The sequence below is a fragment of the Antechinus flavipes genome, chromosome 3 (genome assembly GCF_016432865.1).
Source record: "Antechinus flavipes isolate AdamAnt ecotype Samford, QLD, Australia chromosome 3, AdamAnt_v2, whole genome shotgun sequence".
NCBI lineage: Eukaryota > Metazoa > Chordata > Mammalia > Dasyuromorphia > Dasyuridae > Antechinus > Antechinus flavipes.
In genome coordinates, this window is record NC_067400.1 from 172607822 (window position 1) to 172622818 (window position 14997).

General features: G+C 35.4%; 1 protein-coding gene across 1 annotated transcript in view; it reads left to right on the forward strand.

The window, feature by feature from the left end:
* Positions 1–1432: 1432 nt before the first annotated feature.
* TMEM255B (transmembrane protein 255B) overlaps positions 1433–14997 on the forward strand; it is a 128040-nt gene continuing 114475 nt past the window's right edge. The window contains exon 1 of the mRNA XM_051984252.1: positions 1433–1693. Within this exon, the coding sequence (XP_051840212.1) occupies positions 1639–1693 (55 nt within the window). The 5' untranslated portion in view covers positions 1433–1638. The remainder of the gene's footprint in view (positions 1694–14997) is intronic.

Here is a 14997-nt window from a genome sequence, read left to right on the forward strand (position 1 = left end):
AACTTTTCAATGGACATTTCAAATATCTGGTTGTACTTTTGCTAGAGGGAAACAAAATTCCAAGAATACTGTTTAAGATAGTATTCTAAATTAACATTTTTATTAATAATTTATATTTCTGGCACTTTGTTTACAATTTTTTTTCTTTAAACTTTCCTGGAAGCCAAGTATTCAATCAGAAAACATCTAAGCACCTACTTTGTGCCAGGCACTGTGCAAATACAAAAGTCAGATGGTTCTTGATCTCAAAGATTTTGCATGCTATTCTCATTTTTTAAAGGAGGATATTGAAACAATGAGAATAAGTGAGATCACACCTAAGTTAGCATACCAATTGGAGCTAAAATTCAAGGTTTCTGACTCCAAGAGGAGTCTCTAGACAAAACAGGACTCCTTATTTTTATCTATATATGTATATATATTTTTAAAAAGACAAATTATTTTAAAGTTTGCAATGTGCATTATTTCACTTGTACTTCAGAACCACCTTGTAAGATAGATATTGTAATCCTCAATTCTTCCTTACATTTTTTGAGGTTTGCCATTTCCTTTTCCAGCTCATTTTATAGATGAGGCAACTGAGGCAAACGCAAAGGGCTGAGGCCAAATTTGAACTCACGAAATTGGGTCTTCCTGACTCCAGGTCCAGCACTCACTGCGCCACCTAGCTGCCTTATGATAGATACTAAGGGCATTATTATCCCTTTTTTATAGCTGAAGATGCTGGGGCTGTAGGAGAATAAATTATTTGCCCACAGGTGACAGAGCTGTTGTATGTCACAGGCAAGATTTCTATCTAGTAGAACATGGCACTTTCACATACTTTTACTGTGGATGCCATACTTGTCTCATTTCCTTCTTTCTTTCCACATCTTCCTGTTTTTCTCTTTCTTTATCAAATCACCCAGTAATTTTACTCTGGGAGATAATGGCTGCATAAACGATCATTACTTGGCTCTCCTGAAGGGCTAGAAGGTCTCAAAATAGGTGGCACTGAGTGCTTGACACACGGTAGCAAGCAATATGAGTGCTGGTCTGGCTCACTAAACTGGTCTGCGTAACTCAGGTAATTAAGTTCTGTCCTCACAGCTATCAGAGAAGACTTACTCCACTCTTTTCCTTAGGTTCTTCCAGAATCCCAAACCGACTTGATGAGCAGAACAGGGCTCCCTTTCAAGGGTGGAGTTGAATGAAGGAGAAGGGAAGTAGGTTTGAAGTAAAGAATGATTAGGAAGTAGTAAAATCCCCGCGCTGGGACCAACACCATAGACTCGTGTTTCCTTCCTTCCATTGCTTGCTCTCCTCCCTAGGGTTTTCTGCAGCAACAGCATAAGCGAGAAGTGGGGAGGGGAGGAAAAAGGGAGGAGAATAGAAAGGAGGAGAGCCCCAGGACTAAGCAGAGGATAAATGCAGCCGCTGAAGATAGCGAAGACTGAGAGTATTCTCCCTTAGGGCAAGCAGTGAGAGCCCTCCTTCCCAACGTTGGGAGGGAGTTAGTCTGGAACTGGCCGGGTCCCAGCAGCCCAGTTGTGGAGAGCAGCTCCAGAGGGCGCTGACCTCTCGGACGCGGAGCCAGAGCACCCCCTGCCACAAGCTGGGGCTCAGACCGCCCCTGGAGCCCAGGAGGGCAGGTGGAGAATGCAGCCTCCTCCTCCTCCGGTGCCTGGTCCTTTGGCTCCGCTGGATGCTGCAGGTAAAATAAGCGTCTGTGTTCACCTCTTTTCCCAGCTCGCTGGCAGGATGTCCAGCGGCCACCGCTCCTAAGAGCATCTTTTGATTCTTCCTCTTTAACTGGGAATTAGGGGCATTTTGGGCTCCTACAGTAAGGGATGAAGGTACCGAGATTGGAGGTAGGCGCAGGGGCAATACTTTAATAATCAAAATAATTTGGCTTTAAGAACCAAGTCCTCTATCTTTTCGAAGAATACGTAAACTTTGAGAAGCCCTTTTGAGAAGTGAGGAACTTGTGAAAAATGTTCGCAGTTAACTCTTGGGTTACATTTCTTGGAGGTTTATAGATTCCTGCTGGTGCTTTCCAACGTCCTTTTCTGGTTTTATGACTGAAACTTCAAAAAGAAGGTTCTTATGTTCCTGTTCTCAGAGGGTACTTCAGCGTTTAAAACCTTTCTGTTTTGAGGACTTTTTTACACTCTTAAAAATTACTGAGAACTTCCCCTCCCCTGCTTTTGCTTATTTGAGTTATAATCTATTGATACTTGTTTGGAAATGTAAACTCAAGTATTTTTTATTTTGAAGATCCCCTGAAATAATCTCGGAGGTCCTTCCTGTTCCTTGGAGAACACTGAGATCCACTGGCCTAATTTATATTTTCCCACAGTGGAAACTCTTCATGGAAAGGGGGGAGTGGTGGAGTATTTTTTTCAATATCTCAAAACTCTCTAGCCCTGTTAGTTCCAGAGACTAGAGAGCTTCATTTTTCGTTTGCAAATTAATTCTAGAAAACATCACCTTCTCTCCCTAACCACATAATCTAGACCATACACTTTCCCATTATCGGTTGTATTTTTTTTTTTTTTCTATTTGTGTAAATGATCATCAGATATGTTGGGACTTAGGACATAACCTAAAACCAGGAAGCTTTTTGTGTTTTAAGATGTTGGGGAGGTGGGGGGCGGTGTTTAAACCTGTCTAGGATGTTTGGGAAATGTCGAAATAATACTTGGGTGTGCTTTCCTCGAGGCAAAAGAGAATGAAACAGCACTTTAGGCAGCAAAAAATAATTGCTTGGTAAATGCTGAAACAAATGAAATTATTTCTTGCCCAGCCCTGTTAAAAATTGTCATTTTAAACAGCATATTATGTGCTTAATTTCAGGAGAACCAGGTGGGAAAATACTTTGCAAATACACTTAGTCTGGTGTAGACGGTTTGAATTCCTCCCCACCCCCATTATGGTTTAGAATTTTAAAAATATCAAGGAAGCTAATTTTTTAAAAGCATCAATCTCCAATCAAATCCAATCTTATTTTTTTAAGCAAAATATTAAAATGTTAAATGTTTGCATGTATGGCCATCATATCTTTATTGTACATTATGACATATTATTGTTTTAGTAGCAGTAGCACATTGGGATAAAATGATTGTCATTGGTTAACAAGGGAAAACAACTTTTAATATAGCTTTTTTCCTAAAATGAAACCATTTAGTAGCCCACATTTAACTTCTTTAAACATCAGTATTCTTGGTTTTAAAAATGGGAATAGCTATCTGACAGGCCTGTGTGAGGACAAAAGGAGATTCTAGGGCTTTGTAAGGTGTAAAGTGCCTTGCAGTAATTATCTACTATTCTTAACCAGGATATCAAGATTTCTAAAACTGTGCTAGCAGCTTAAAGTTTTTAAAATGTAAAAATTCATACGAGGAAAAAAAAAGATACAGAGCATATTTTACCAGACACAAACTACCCTTTTGCCTGGGTGAGACCATGGTTATTATAAATGACTAAATTAACTTTCTTTTTATTCCTGGAGAAGGTTAGACTGATAGTTCTGAAACTTTTAGCTCATGACAGTTCTGAATGCCCTTCTTAAATCCCCTTCCCAAATCCCCTTCCCATGCTCCAGATCATTAAGTTAAGAAGGTGAATCTGAAAGAAAAAAGAAAAGAGAGTGAGAAGAACACTCTGTTTCTTAGTTATTTTAGAAATGAATTATGATCTATCCAAGGTTGGGACTATGTAGGAGAGAAAGCTCATGGCCAAAATAGAAAGGAGCAAAGTAAGTGAAGGTAAGAAAGTTGGAAGAGAGGTGATGATCTTGTATTAATGACCAATATCAGAACAACCTCCCCTCTTCCTCTGTATTCAGTTTGAAAACACATTGAATAGAATGAATCCTGCTTTTGTCTTATGGTAGTTCAGTTTAAGCCTTTGACAACAAGCATGAAAGGGTGGGACTATTCATATTGAATAGAATTTTAATTTTACTCCATTAGAGGTATACAATACCTTTCAATACAATACAATACATACATAATACAATACAATATACATACAATACAATAATATACATAATATATATTATACAAAATATAATCATATGTCCAAGAATATAATAATATGCCAGTGATACAGGTCTTCAAAGTTGACAGTATCAGACTTTAAGTAATTATTTACTTCTAGAATGTTTTCCATAATTCTCAACCACTTTCTATCACCAAATAAAATTTCATATCATAATTATTGAGCTTTCCTGCTTTCTATTCCTGGACTGATGAAAGATTCTAGATTTCAAATTGAAAGAAACCTAAATATTATCTGGTCTAACTTTTGACAGAAGAGAAAACTAAAGTCCATCCAGAGAAATGATTCAAGGTCACATAGATTATTTTAGCAGAACCAGAATTTGAACCCAGGTCCATTTTATTTTTATAGAAATTTATTTCTTCCTTTTAAAAAATGAAGGTGTGTGTGTGTGTGTGTGTGTGTGTGTGTGTGTGTGTGTGTGTGTTCATCTTTGTTGTTCCTGGAGTTAGAATACTGCAGTTTGTATCATTTAGGAGCAAATTCTTAGAACCATTCTCTCTTCTCCTGTTCTCTATGAATTTATACAGCCCTTGCATTAACCTTAGAATCTTTATCAGAGCAGCTGGCAAAAATGGTATGTTACACTTCCTGGTTTTCATTATATAATCATGTTGAAGAAAATCATCAGGCTAAAGAAGAAATGGCAATGGCAAAACAATATTGGGAATAATATCTAAGAACTGATGGGAACTCTGGATCAGCTTGTGGGCTGGATCAGCTAATTCTCAGAAACTGCTAAAATAGCCTATCCTATTCCTATTGTCAACCATAACAGGGGAACTCAATTTTCCTAGAATATCTTTTAAGACAGCCTCAGCATCTCAATACACATCCTTGTTACTCCTTAGATCCCACCTTTATTTCCCCCTTTTCCCCTGAGAAAAAATTATGTTTCCTCCCAAAAGCAAATTACTCAATGGACTATTACTCTGTCTTATTTAGTTGTGATTGGTTTGAGTCTGTGTGCTGTTTATTTAATAAAATAACAAATCTCTGTTACCTCTGGTGGACGATAAGGCTTGTCATGGTTTTTCCATGTTGTAAACTGAATCTCTATTATATTATTTTTGTCATACTCTTTTACAATTATGCTCTTCCAAATATACTTCTTAAATCTATTTCATATTACCATTTTTCATAACCTTGAAATTTTACCAAAAAAAATGGAGAAGAATCCATATTATAATCAGTAGTCACCTAGTCAGTAAATTATTTGTCTACTTGCAGGGGTTGCACACATTCTGAAATTATAGTGATATTATATAATATGACTTACTTTAGGTCAATCATTCATCAAGGAAATTTCCTTTAAAGTCTAACCACAGTATGAGAAATAGGAAATGTTTAAGAAATAGGAAATGCTCATGAAGTTCTATTATTATAAATAACTTCACTACACCGTGAGATGGTGAGACTGACAAAAATGATTTTCTTGTGGTTTGAAATAAGGCATTTTTGACTAGCACACTGCATCCTGGCTATATCATGCATCTCATCAGAATGAAAAAAAAATGGAAAGAAATCACCAAAATAATATCTGATATGTGTTTTCAAAAATTTAATTAAATTAAAGTTGGTAGCCTATTTTAATTAAATTTTGTCAATATAATACATTTTGTAATCAAAAGGCTGAAAAGGGAACTGATGAAAAAATATTCAAGGAAGAACAGCAATTAAAAAAAGGAAAGGAATAAAGTGCCTGATTGGCTTTGATATAATATCCTTAAAAGGAGAAAGAACAGAGATGATGAGGAAGACTGTTCTATGTGTCATTTATCAAAGATTACTTAGTTGTTGGGAAGTAGTAACAGCCTGATTTTAAAGTGTTATTGGATGGGAGAATATAAGCTCATTAAGCTTTGCAAATCTTAAATTGTTAGATAAATGCTGACCATTATTATTAGTAATGATAATAATAAATAATTGTAACAAGAGGAAAGGAGGTGTATTCCAGGCATGACATACCTCGTTCACAGAGAAAGGGACAGAGGAGATGATATGTGCTGCATCAGGAAAGGTAAAAAGGTCAGTTTGAGTGGGACCAGGAAGTGCAGGAAGGGAGTAAAAGCTGAACCCATCTTGTGAAGGACCTTAGAGACTAAATAGAAGAATCTGAATTTGATTCTAGTGGTAATAGAAAGCCACCTGAATTTATTAAGAAGACTGGCATTGTTGGAGCTGTGCTTTAGGAATAACATTATGGCAGCTGTGTGGAGGATGGAATGGAAAGGGAAGAGATTTGAGACAGTGAGACCAAATTTTTGGAGGCTGTTGAAGTTGGCTAGGTGATGGGATTGAACTAGGGTGATAACCATGTAAGTGTAGAGAAGGGAATGGAGAGGAAATATATTGGGGAGATAGTGCTTATAAGATTTGTTATGGAAGGAAGGAGAAAGAAATTTGTAAATGGTGGGAGTAGAAAGAAGGTGACAAGAAAAATAGGCAAATTTTAAAGAGTTAGGTTTAGGAGTTAACAGGTAACATTCTAACCATTAAGTTAGAAAGTAGCAAAATTAAGTTGCATCAGAAAAAAGTACTAGGTTTCCAATAAGACAAGACAAATGAATAATTTCCAGTTTGTGGAATTTACTTTCAGGGGCCTTTCTAATTTTGATCCCAAAGTCCAAGCACTAATAATTCGAAACATATAAATAATATTTTCCACACATACATTTATTTTTTATCATTAGTTCAGTGCAAACTCAAGCTGAGATTTGAAGTATAATTTCTGAAAAGGAAGGAAGGAACGAAATAAACATTTATTAAAAAGTGCTAAGCACTTTACAAATATCTCATTTGATCCTAAAAACAATTTTGGAAAGTAGATGCTATTATTATCCCTATTTTACAGGTGAGGAGAGCAAGGCAGAAAGAGGTTAAGTGATAAACCAGGGTCAGATAGCTAAAATGTATGCCTTCAGGCCTCGTACTCAGTCTACTACTTTGCTCTGATAACTTGAGTTTTCTTTGAGCAGACAAACTTAAACAGCCATAAAAATGTTTTGCATACAATGGGTATACCTTGAAACGAAATGGGATTTGATGCTGATGATTTAGTAGTTTCTAAATTATCAGCCATTAACTATGGTTTCCCATAGATCTGGTTTTCCTTTACTACTTATTTAAAATTGGGCAGGAAAGTCACATCACGTCAAGTTTTCAGATTCCTTATCTTGTATAAAAGGAGGGATTTAGGCATAATGGGTTCTAAGGAGTCTTCCAGCTTGAAATTTCTTTTCCTATGATCCTAAAATCCTTAAAATTCCATTTCTACCATTACTCTTCATGGAATTTCTACCATTATTTTTACTGTTTATTTCTACTATTTCTAACATTTTTCACAAAAAATCAAGTTTGTATTTTTCCTTGAAACATTTTTGGAAATAAATGCTTTTCTGAATTATTCATATTCATAATTTCTTAACATATGGTAATATTTCATTATATACATGTAACACAGGTTATTACTAACTACTACTACTGCTACTGTTACTACTACTACTTACTACTACCTTTTTCTACCACTACCACTACCATTAACTCTTATTGCCTATCACATTTACATAGTTCAGGGGTCCTCAAACTTTTTAAATAGGGGGCCAGTTCACTGTCCCTCAGACAGGGCTGGACTATAGTAAAAACAAAAACTTTGTTTTGTGGGCCTTTAAATAAAGAAATTTCATAGCCCTGGTCCTCAGCTGCCTCATTTAGCCTGCAGGTCGTAGTTTGAGGACCCCTGAATAGTTCTTTGAAGTTTGAAAAATGTTTTATTTATGTTAACTCATTTATTATCTTTATTTTATAGTAAGACAAGTAAGGCCCACTTTTGTTAAGGTTCTATTAACCTCTTTTAGATGACTTGATCAGGGTCACGTAACTAGATAAACGATGAAGGATCCAAATGCAGGTCTTCCTGTACGGTAGTCTATCCCCTATACCAGCTACTTCAATCTTAAAGCCAACAGATTATTTTAAAATCTGTCTTTAATACACTCTATCTTGCCCATTATTATCTCCAGTAGCTTTATGGGCTACCCTAATGTCAAGGTATGGTCATTTTTATAGGCTAGTCCAAGACCAAGTCATGCAGTTCAACTTAGTCCAAGTTTTTTATCCATGCACAATATTCACATATTAAGTCTGGCCCTGACTTGAGTGTAATTTGGGAGAAGCAAGGAAATTCATCTAACATGATTGGTTTGGGGCAGTAGAAAGCAATCTAGCACAGAAGAATTGGATATAGTGTGATTGGAATTATAGCCACAGGATTTGAGTTTCAATCCTAGTTCTGTTTGTTACTTAGTATCTATATGACCTTGGAAAAATTATTCTTCCTCGATTTTAGCTTTTTCACCTACAAAATGAGGGGATTAGATTAAATAATCTTCAAGAACTCTTCTAAATCTGACAATCACTCACAATTTAGCCTAATGGATGTAAAACAGCCATTCCCAGGAACCAGGTGACACAGTGGAAAGAGAACTAGAGCTAGGGAGAACTGAGTTCTAATTCTACCACTTAGTAACTATGATATTGAACAAGCCACTTAAATTCTTTCAGCCTTAGTTTCTTCATTTGTAAAATGAGGATAATAAGAGACTCAAATTTACACTGTTGTTGTGAGGGTAATATGACAAAATATAGAGCAGATAGATAACAAAATGAATAGAGCAGTGGCCCTGAGTCAGGAGGACCTGAGTTCAAATGTGACCTCGACTCTTAACACTTATTAGCTGTGTGACCCTGAGCAAGTCACTTAACTCCAATTACCTTGCAAAATAAAAGATGACAAAAAAAAAAGACAAAATATATGTAAAGCCCTTTGCAAACCATAAAGCACTATGAAAATATTAGTTTAATGTTATTATAATTATTATTGTTGGAAACTATAAAATTGGTAAGGTATTATAGTTGTTACTATAATATCTTATCAATTCTAAAAAAATTAATCGATTTACAATTTGCAGCACGTACAGTTGACATTCTAAAAATAATCAAGTCCAATAATTTTGCCACCTGGATTGGTACTTTTCATTAATTTTGGGATTGTAAGTGTATATACGTTGATGCAATTGGGTGGTGGCAAAACAGGAATAATGCAATTTAAAACCCTCCATATAATGATCCACTAATGCAACACACATACAGTTGTTTCACCAGCCAGCCTTTTAAAAGGTATAGAGGAAGAACATAGCACAAAAAAGGAAGGTTGATTTAGACATTTGTTATTGTTAGTTTATATGTTTGTTATTGTTGTTCAGTCATTTTTCAGTAAGGTTTAATTCTTCAAGACCACACCTGGGATTTTCTTAGCAAAGATACTGAAGTGGTTTGTCATTTCCTTCTCCAGATCATTTTACAGATGAGGAACTTAGGTAAATAGGGTAAATAGGATCACATAGCTAGTAAATGTCTAAGGGCAGATTTGAACTTAGGAAGATACGTCTTCTTGACTCCAGGTCCAGTACTCTATCCATTACCTAGCAACCCGTGTTTGGAACCATGGACCAAATTCTATTATGACAACCACTCTTTCATTGTTCAGGAATTTTGTGGTTTTGAGTATAGCTTGAAGGAAGTTTGGCCTATTATCTGGGACTTTGACATATTTTTGTTATGAAATTTTCATTGTTGATTTGAAGTAAAATTTAGCCTGGAAAATGACTTGTGAGAATTTGATCTGTAGGTATGAGCACCTCTATAATTCTTCTTAAGGAGTGTAGTCCTATAGGAAGTCTATGCTCTTTCCCAGTCATATGTGATATTGCTTGAATTTGAACTAGGAGTCTGCAAGGATCATCTGCTGTAATCCAGGTCATTTATGGAGACTAGTGAATTGAAAATGTTTCAAGCACCACAAATGTCTTCTTAGATTCTATAGTGAGCAAAATTAGTACTAGATAAATTTCCAGGTAAATTTATACCTGTAGCAGTTTTTTTATTAGACTTTAAGCATCTTCCGTACAGAATCTGATACAGATCTTTGGATCCCCAATCAATCAAAAGCCAGATAAGGGATACAGTTGCCTAATATCTTGCCTGTGGTTGAAACTTAATAAATGTTTGTTGAATAATAGAATAAAATTCTAGCAGGTCCTGAATCCTGGTGATTACATGAATAAATTTCCTCCCAACATATTTAATGAAAGGAAAAGGCTATTGATTTATAGATATATTTACCTTAAGAGCCTAGAATTAAACATATACTACTTGTTCATATCTTAGATTCAACATGGACAATAGAATCCAGAATCTGTAGAAGAAGGACTATTGATGATCACAAAGGGAAAAGTTGGCAGGAATGTTTGTATCCAATTCCTGTGCTAATGACTGGAATAATTAATGTCCATCAACCAGTCTATCAATAAATATTTGTTGGAACTCTTACACTTGCCCATTACTATCATGTTCTAGGTCTGGAGAACATTGAACAACAGCTTGAGAAGAAAGTTCAAAGGAATATGGGGGCCAAAGGAAAGTTCTGACTTCCATGATTTATTTAACATCTGTTGAATTTACATCTGGCTAGATTCATAGAATAGTAGGAAAAAACTCCTTCATTTTTCATATCATATTTTAAGTTTTCATGCATATCTTTAGTTCTTACATCTTTTTTCTCATGTATGTCAACCCTTTTCTTATCCATAGAACTAGCCTTTGTAACAAAGAAAAATAAAGAAAAAAAGCAGTTTAGTAAAACTAGCCAATAAATCAACTGAATGTGATATTATATCAAGTTATATATGGAACATGAGTATTCCATACTCATAGTAGCCCACCACTGCAAAGAAATGAAATAGATACATTCTCTCATCTCTTCTCCAGATCATTATGCATTCAATTTTATCTTTTTGTTCTTTCCATTTACATTTTTGGAATCAGCTGGTTCTGTTTACTCTATATAAGCCATTCTCTGATTCTTTGTGTCTATCACATTCTTAATTTCTTTTAACACATTTTATCTTACCATAACTTGTTTATCCATTCTATTTTATATCCAGTTCTTTACCATTGCAAGAAGTCCTGCTGTAAATATTTTGGTATATTTAAATTATTTTTTTCTCCCTTGTCTTTGACCTTCTTCTGACAGGTGAGGAAAAATGAGAGACCTGAAGAGTAAAAGTGACTTGCCAATATAACATGGGTAATAAGTAGCTAGAGCTAGAATTGGAACTAAGGTCCTTCTATTCCCAATCCAGTGCCCTTTTAATTCAGTCACCTTGGCTAATCAGGCATTATTGGCACATTGTGTTCTTGAGTTGATTCTTAGGGCTTTTACCTGTGGAAAGTGCCTCATGATGAATTGTTCAAAAGACAGCTTCAAAAGAAGCTGTTAATGGTCTCTTTGGTTTAGTTTCCTGGGGTCTCTGGGGGCAGCCTTCCTTTCAGTTCAGTAATCACCACATGACTAGCTAGGGGTTAAAGTCCAAATCCTTTATTATCTCCTTGCCTGGGGCCCGGGCCAGCTTTCTTGAAGTCCTTCTGAATGTATCTTGGTTTCTGTGGGGGAGGCAGGAGGACCACCACTTCTCTGTCTTTCAGTTCTGATTCTGGCTGTTTGTCCAAGCTTATATGCTCTCTTATCATAGATATGAATCTTGTAGAACCATATTAAGTACTAAGTACATGTACTGAACTACCATTGTCTTTATCAATTCTACTGACTTAACACCTTGTTTCAAGTTCAGAATTCTGGCCCATAACAAGAAGCATATATTGAAGAGGGATTTGACAGAGGGAACAGGGGTGGCTTCACAGTGGCTGAGTAGAGGGAAATTGATCCAGGCCTAAAGCTCTCTATGGAATATTGTGCAATACTGCAAAGGGCAAGAAAAATGGAGTGACTGCCTGAGGCTTGGGGTAGATGTCCAGCTTTTTGTTTTGTCTTTGAAATAAATTGTCATTGTTGAAGAATCTTTGTTAGGTTATTTAGGTGAAAAATAATTTTTTTCTTATATTAGAAAAGTTATTTTGATTTTGCCAATAATTTATGTTTTAATTTATTTCTGAATATTTGGCAATTAAACTTCTTCACTCTTTGCTCTTAAACCCTCTATGAAGTACTTTATATGTGTAAGTGTCTATATTTTTGGTAGACAGAAATAGTTATAACTCAAATGAAAGAAATTTTTCTCAAATTAAAAAGGAAAATAAGTTACAATTCCAAAATTAAAAGCCCTATAGTAGGAAAGAGAAAGCATAGTGTTTTTCATACTTCTATAACTTGCTTTAAAATAAAACTGAAATAAATTAGAAGTAGCTGATAGGGAAAAAATTTTTGTCTTAGATTTTGTATGATGCATTACTTATTTATCCTCTGATCAACAATAGCTTCTGTCTGAATATGTGGTGTTTTTGATGTAACTATGCTGGTGTTCATGATTTTGAAATACAGTGAAAACAATAATGTATTTGAAATCAGAAGACCAAAGTTCCCAAATTAATTGTGTCATTTAATATTTGTATATCTTAAGCAAATCATTTAATTTCCCCAGGCTTGAGTTTTCCCATCTATAAAATTAAGAGATTGAGACTAGATGGTCTCAAAAGTTCTAAATCTACAATCCTCTGATTTTTATAAAATCTTAGTTTATCCAATGCAAAGCACTGTGATAATACATAACAGATACAGAAACAAAATGAAAATAGTTTCTGCCCATAAGAAGTTTATAATCTACTGAGTATTATATTATAGTCACTCATTAGAAGTAACCTTCCATTCTTGAAGACTGTAGTAATGCAGTCCAAATTCTAGTGATACCTATCAACCTGGAAGGTATAATTGGCTACCCATAGTATGGTGATGTAAGGAGATCCAACCTAGCTAAACCTGGAGAAACTATTGGAAGGTTAGCCACCGAATGATGGGAGTTTCAGTGAATTAAGCTTATGAAAAATGAGCATTGTAGTTATAAGAGAGGAGGAAGAGAGTCAGCTGGATTGAATTTAAATAGAATATAAGCTCCTTGAGGGCAGAGATGATTTAGTTTTTGATTATTGTATCCCAAGGCATACAGCCATAAGGCATTAATAAATGCTTGGTAAGTGATTGATTATAACACAGTACTCAGTAGAAGTAAGTTTCTTGAGGACAAGAGCCACCTTAATTCTGTCGTGTGTAGCAGTGTCTGCCATAGAGCAGACAGTTAAGAAATGCTTGTTGAATTCAGTTTAGTTAAAAAGTATTTTGTGTGTGTGTATGTTGTATGTGAGAGTATCACATATGTGATAGACAGCATGACTTAGTGGATGAAGAATCAAAATGAAGAAGCTCCTGATTTGTATCCTTCCCCTGATCTAGACTGAGAGTATGACCTCAGGCAAGTCACTTTCTCTTTTTCTATCTTTGTCTCAGTCTTTCTTTTTCTCTTTTTGTCTCTCTCTTCTCTCTGTCGTTCTGTCTCTGTTTTTATGGTGATATATGATTGAAATTCATATGGAAACAGAGAACCAAAATTTCACATGGTTCACAGGGCACTGGAGAAATGCATGGAGAACATAAATGATTTGCATTATCTTTCCAACAATAACTTCTTTGTGAAGAGAGGTGTAAAAGTCATCACCCAGGAAATATGTGAGTTGAAAAGTAGGTAGACCAGTCTTGGAATAAGGGCAAAGGATCACAATTTAACAGTCTAAGTACTGTCCTAGTCCTCAAGAAATTGTTAAAACACTTAGAGAAGGGATTCTTAATCTGAGGTCCATGGACCTCTGTTTAGATTTCATGAACTTGCATGGAAAAAAATATCTTTCCCACTCCCAATATAATTGGTTTCCTTTTTTAATCCTACATATTTTATTTTGTGCATTTAAAAACTTTATTACAAGATGGGGTCCATAAGCCTCATCAGACTGCCAAAAGGGTCTATGACCCCTCAAAAGATTAAAACTCCCTGATTTAGAGAAAGGCCTTCATTGTGTTGGGCAGATAACTTGTAGAGACTTTATGGAAGGACATGGACAAAAATCCTCTTAAATGAGAAGGAAGCGAAGAGAACTAACATTCACGAAATCCTGGATCATTAAAGCTTCTTGGAAGGAGCACCCACATTGATGAAATTATCTGTGGAAGATTTAAAACAATAAACCTTTATGTTGGGGGAGGAAGAGAAAAAGAGAGAGAGGGAGAAAGGGGGGGGAGGAGGAAGGAGGGAGAAAGAAGGAGGGAAGGACACAGAGAAAGAAAACACAAATGTGTAGACATCGAATTCTCATTGGAGAGAGGGTCTTAGATAAAATTTATCTAATTCAGTTGAAGCTAGATAATGGAAAGCACATTTTTTGGGGGGGTAGACAGTGAAATATAATTTAATCTAAAATAGAAAAAAAAAGACAATGACACAAAATGCATAGAAATATCTACTGGGCAGGAAAAGTTGAATTGTGAATATTGCAAGATTAGAAATAGAAAAAAAAACATAGACTTATTGGGGATCTGGGATAATTCTAAAACTGGAAGGAACTTTAGTTCAACATTTTATAGATGAGGAAACTGAGATGCAGAGATTGTGACTTGCCCAGGTGATATAAATAGAGGATTCCTGAATTATCCCTTGGCACATAATTAAAAAAAGTTAATAATTTGTTGGTTGTCTGGAAATAGACTGGATAGGTAGAAGTGTTTGAATTGAAAGACCTAAGAATGATTTCCCATGTTGGACATTATTGGATTCTGTTGACAATTGCTTACCTGCATAAATAAGGCTTTCACCTTCAAGAAGGAATCTTGCATCTGTTGAAAAGAATTTTGTCACACCCTAAAAGACTGGCTTGAAAGTATGCTATAAAACTGTGAGGAGTAGTATATATTCTAGATGATTTAGCCCAGAAGGTCAGCAAGCTATGATCCAAGGGTCAAATCAGACCACCTTTTTTTCCTTAAAATTTTTTTAAGGATAAAAATCATTCTTAGCTTGCCAGTCATATAAAAATACTCACTGTATTTGGCCAACG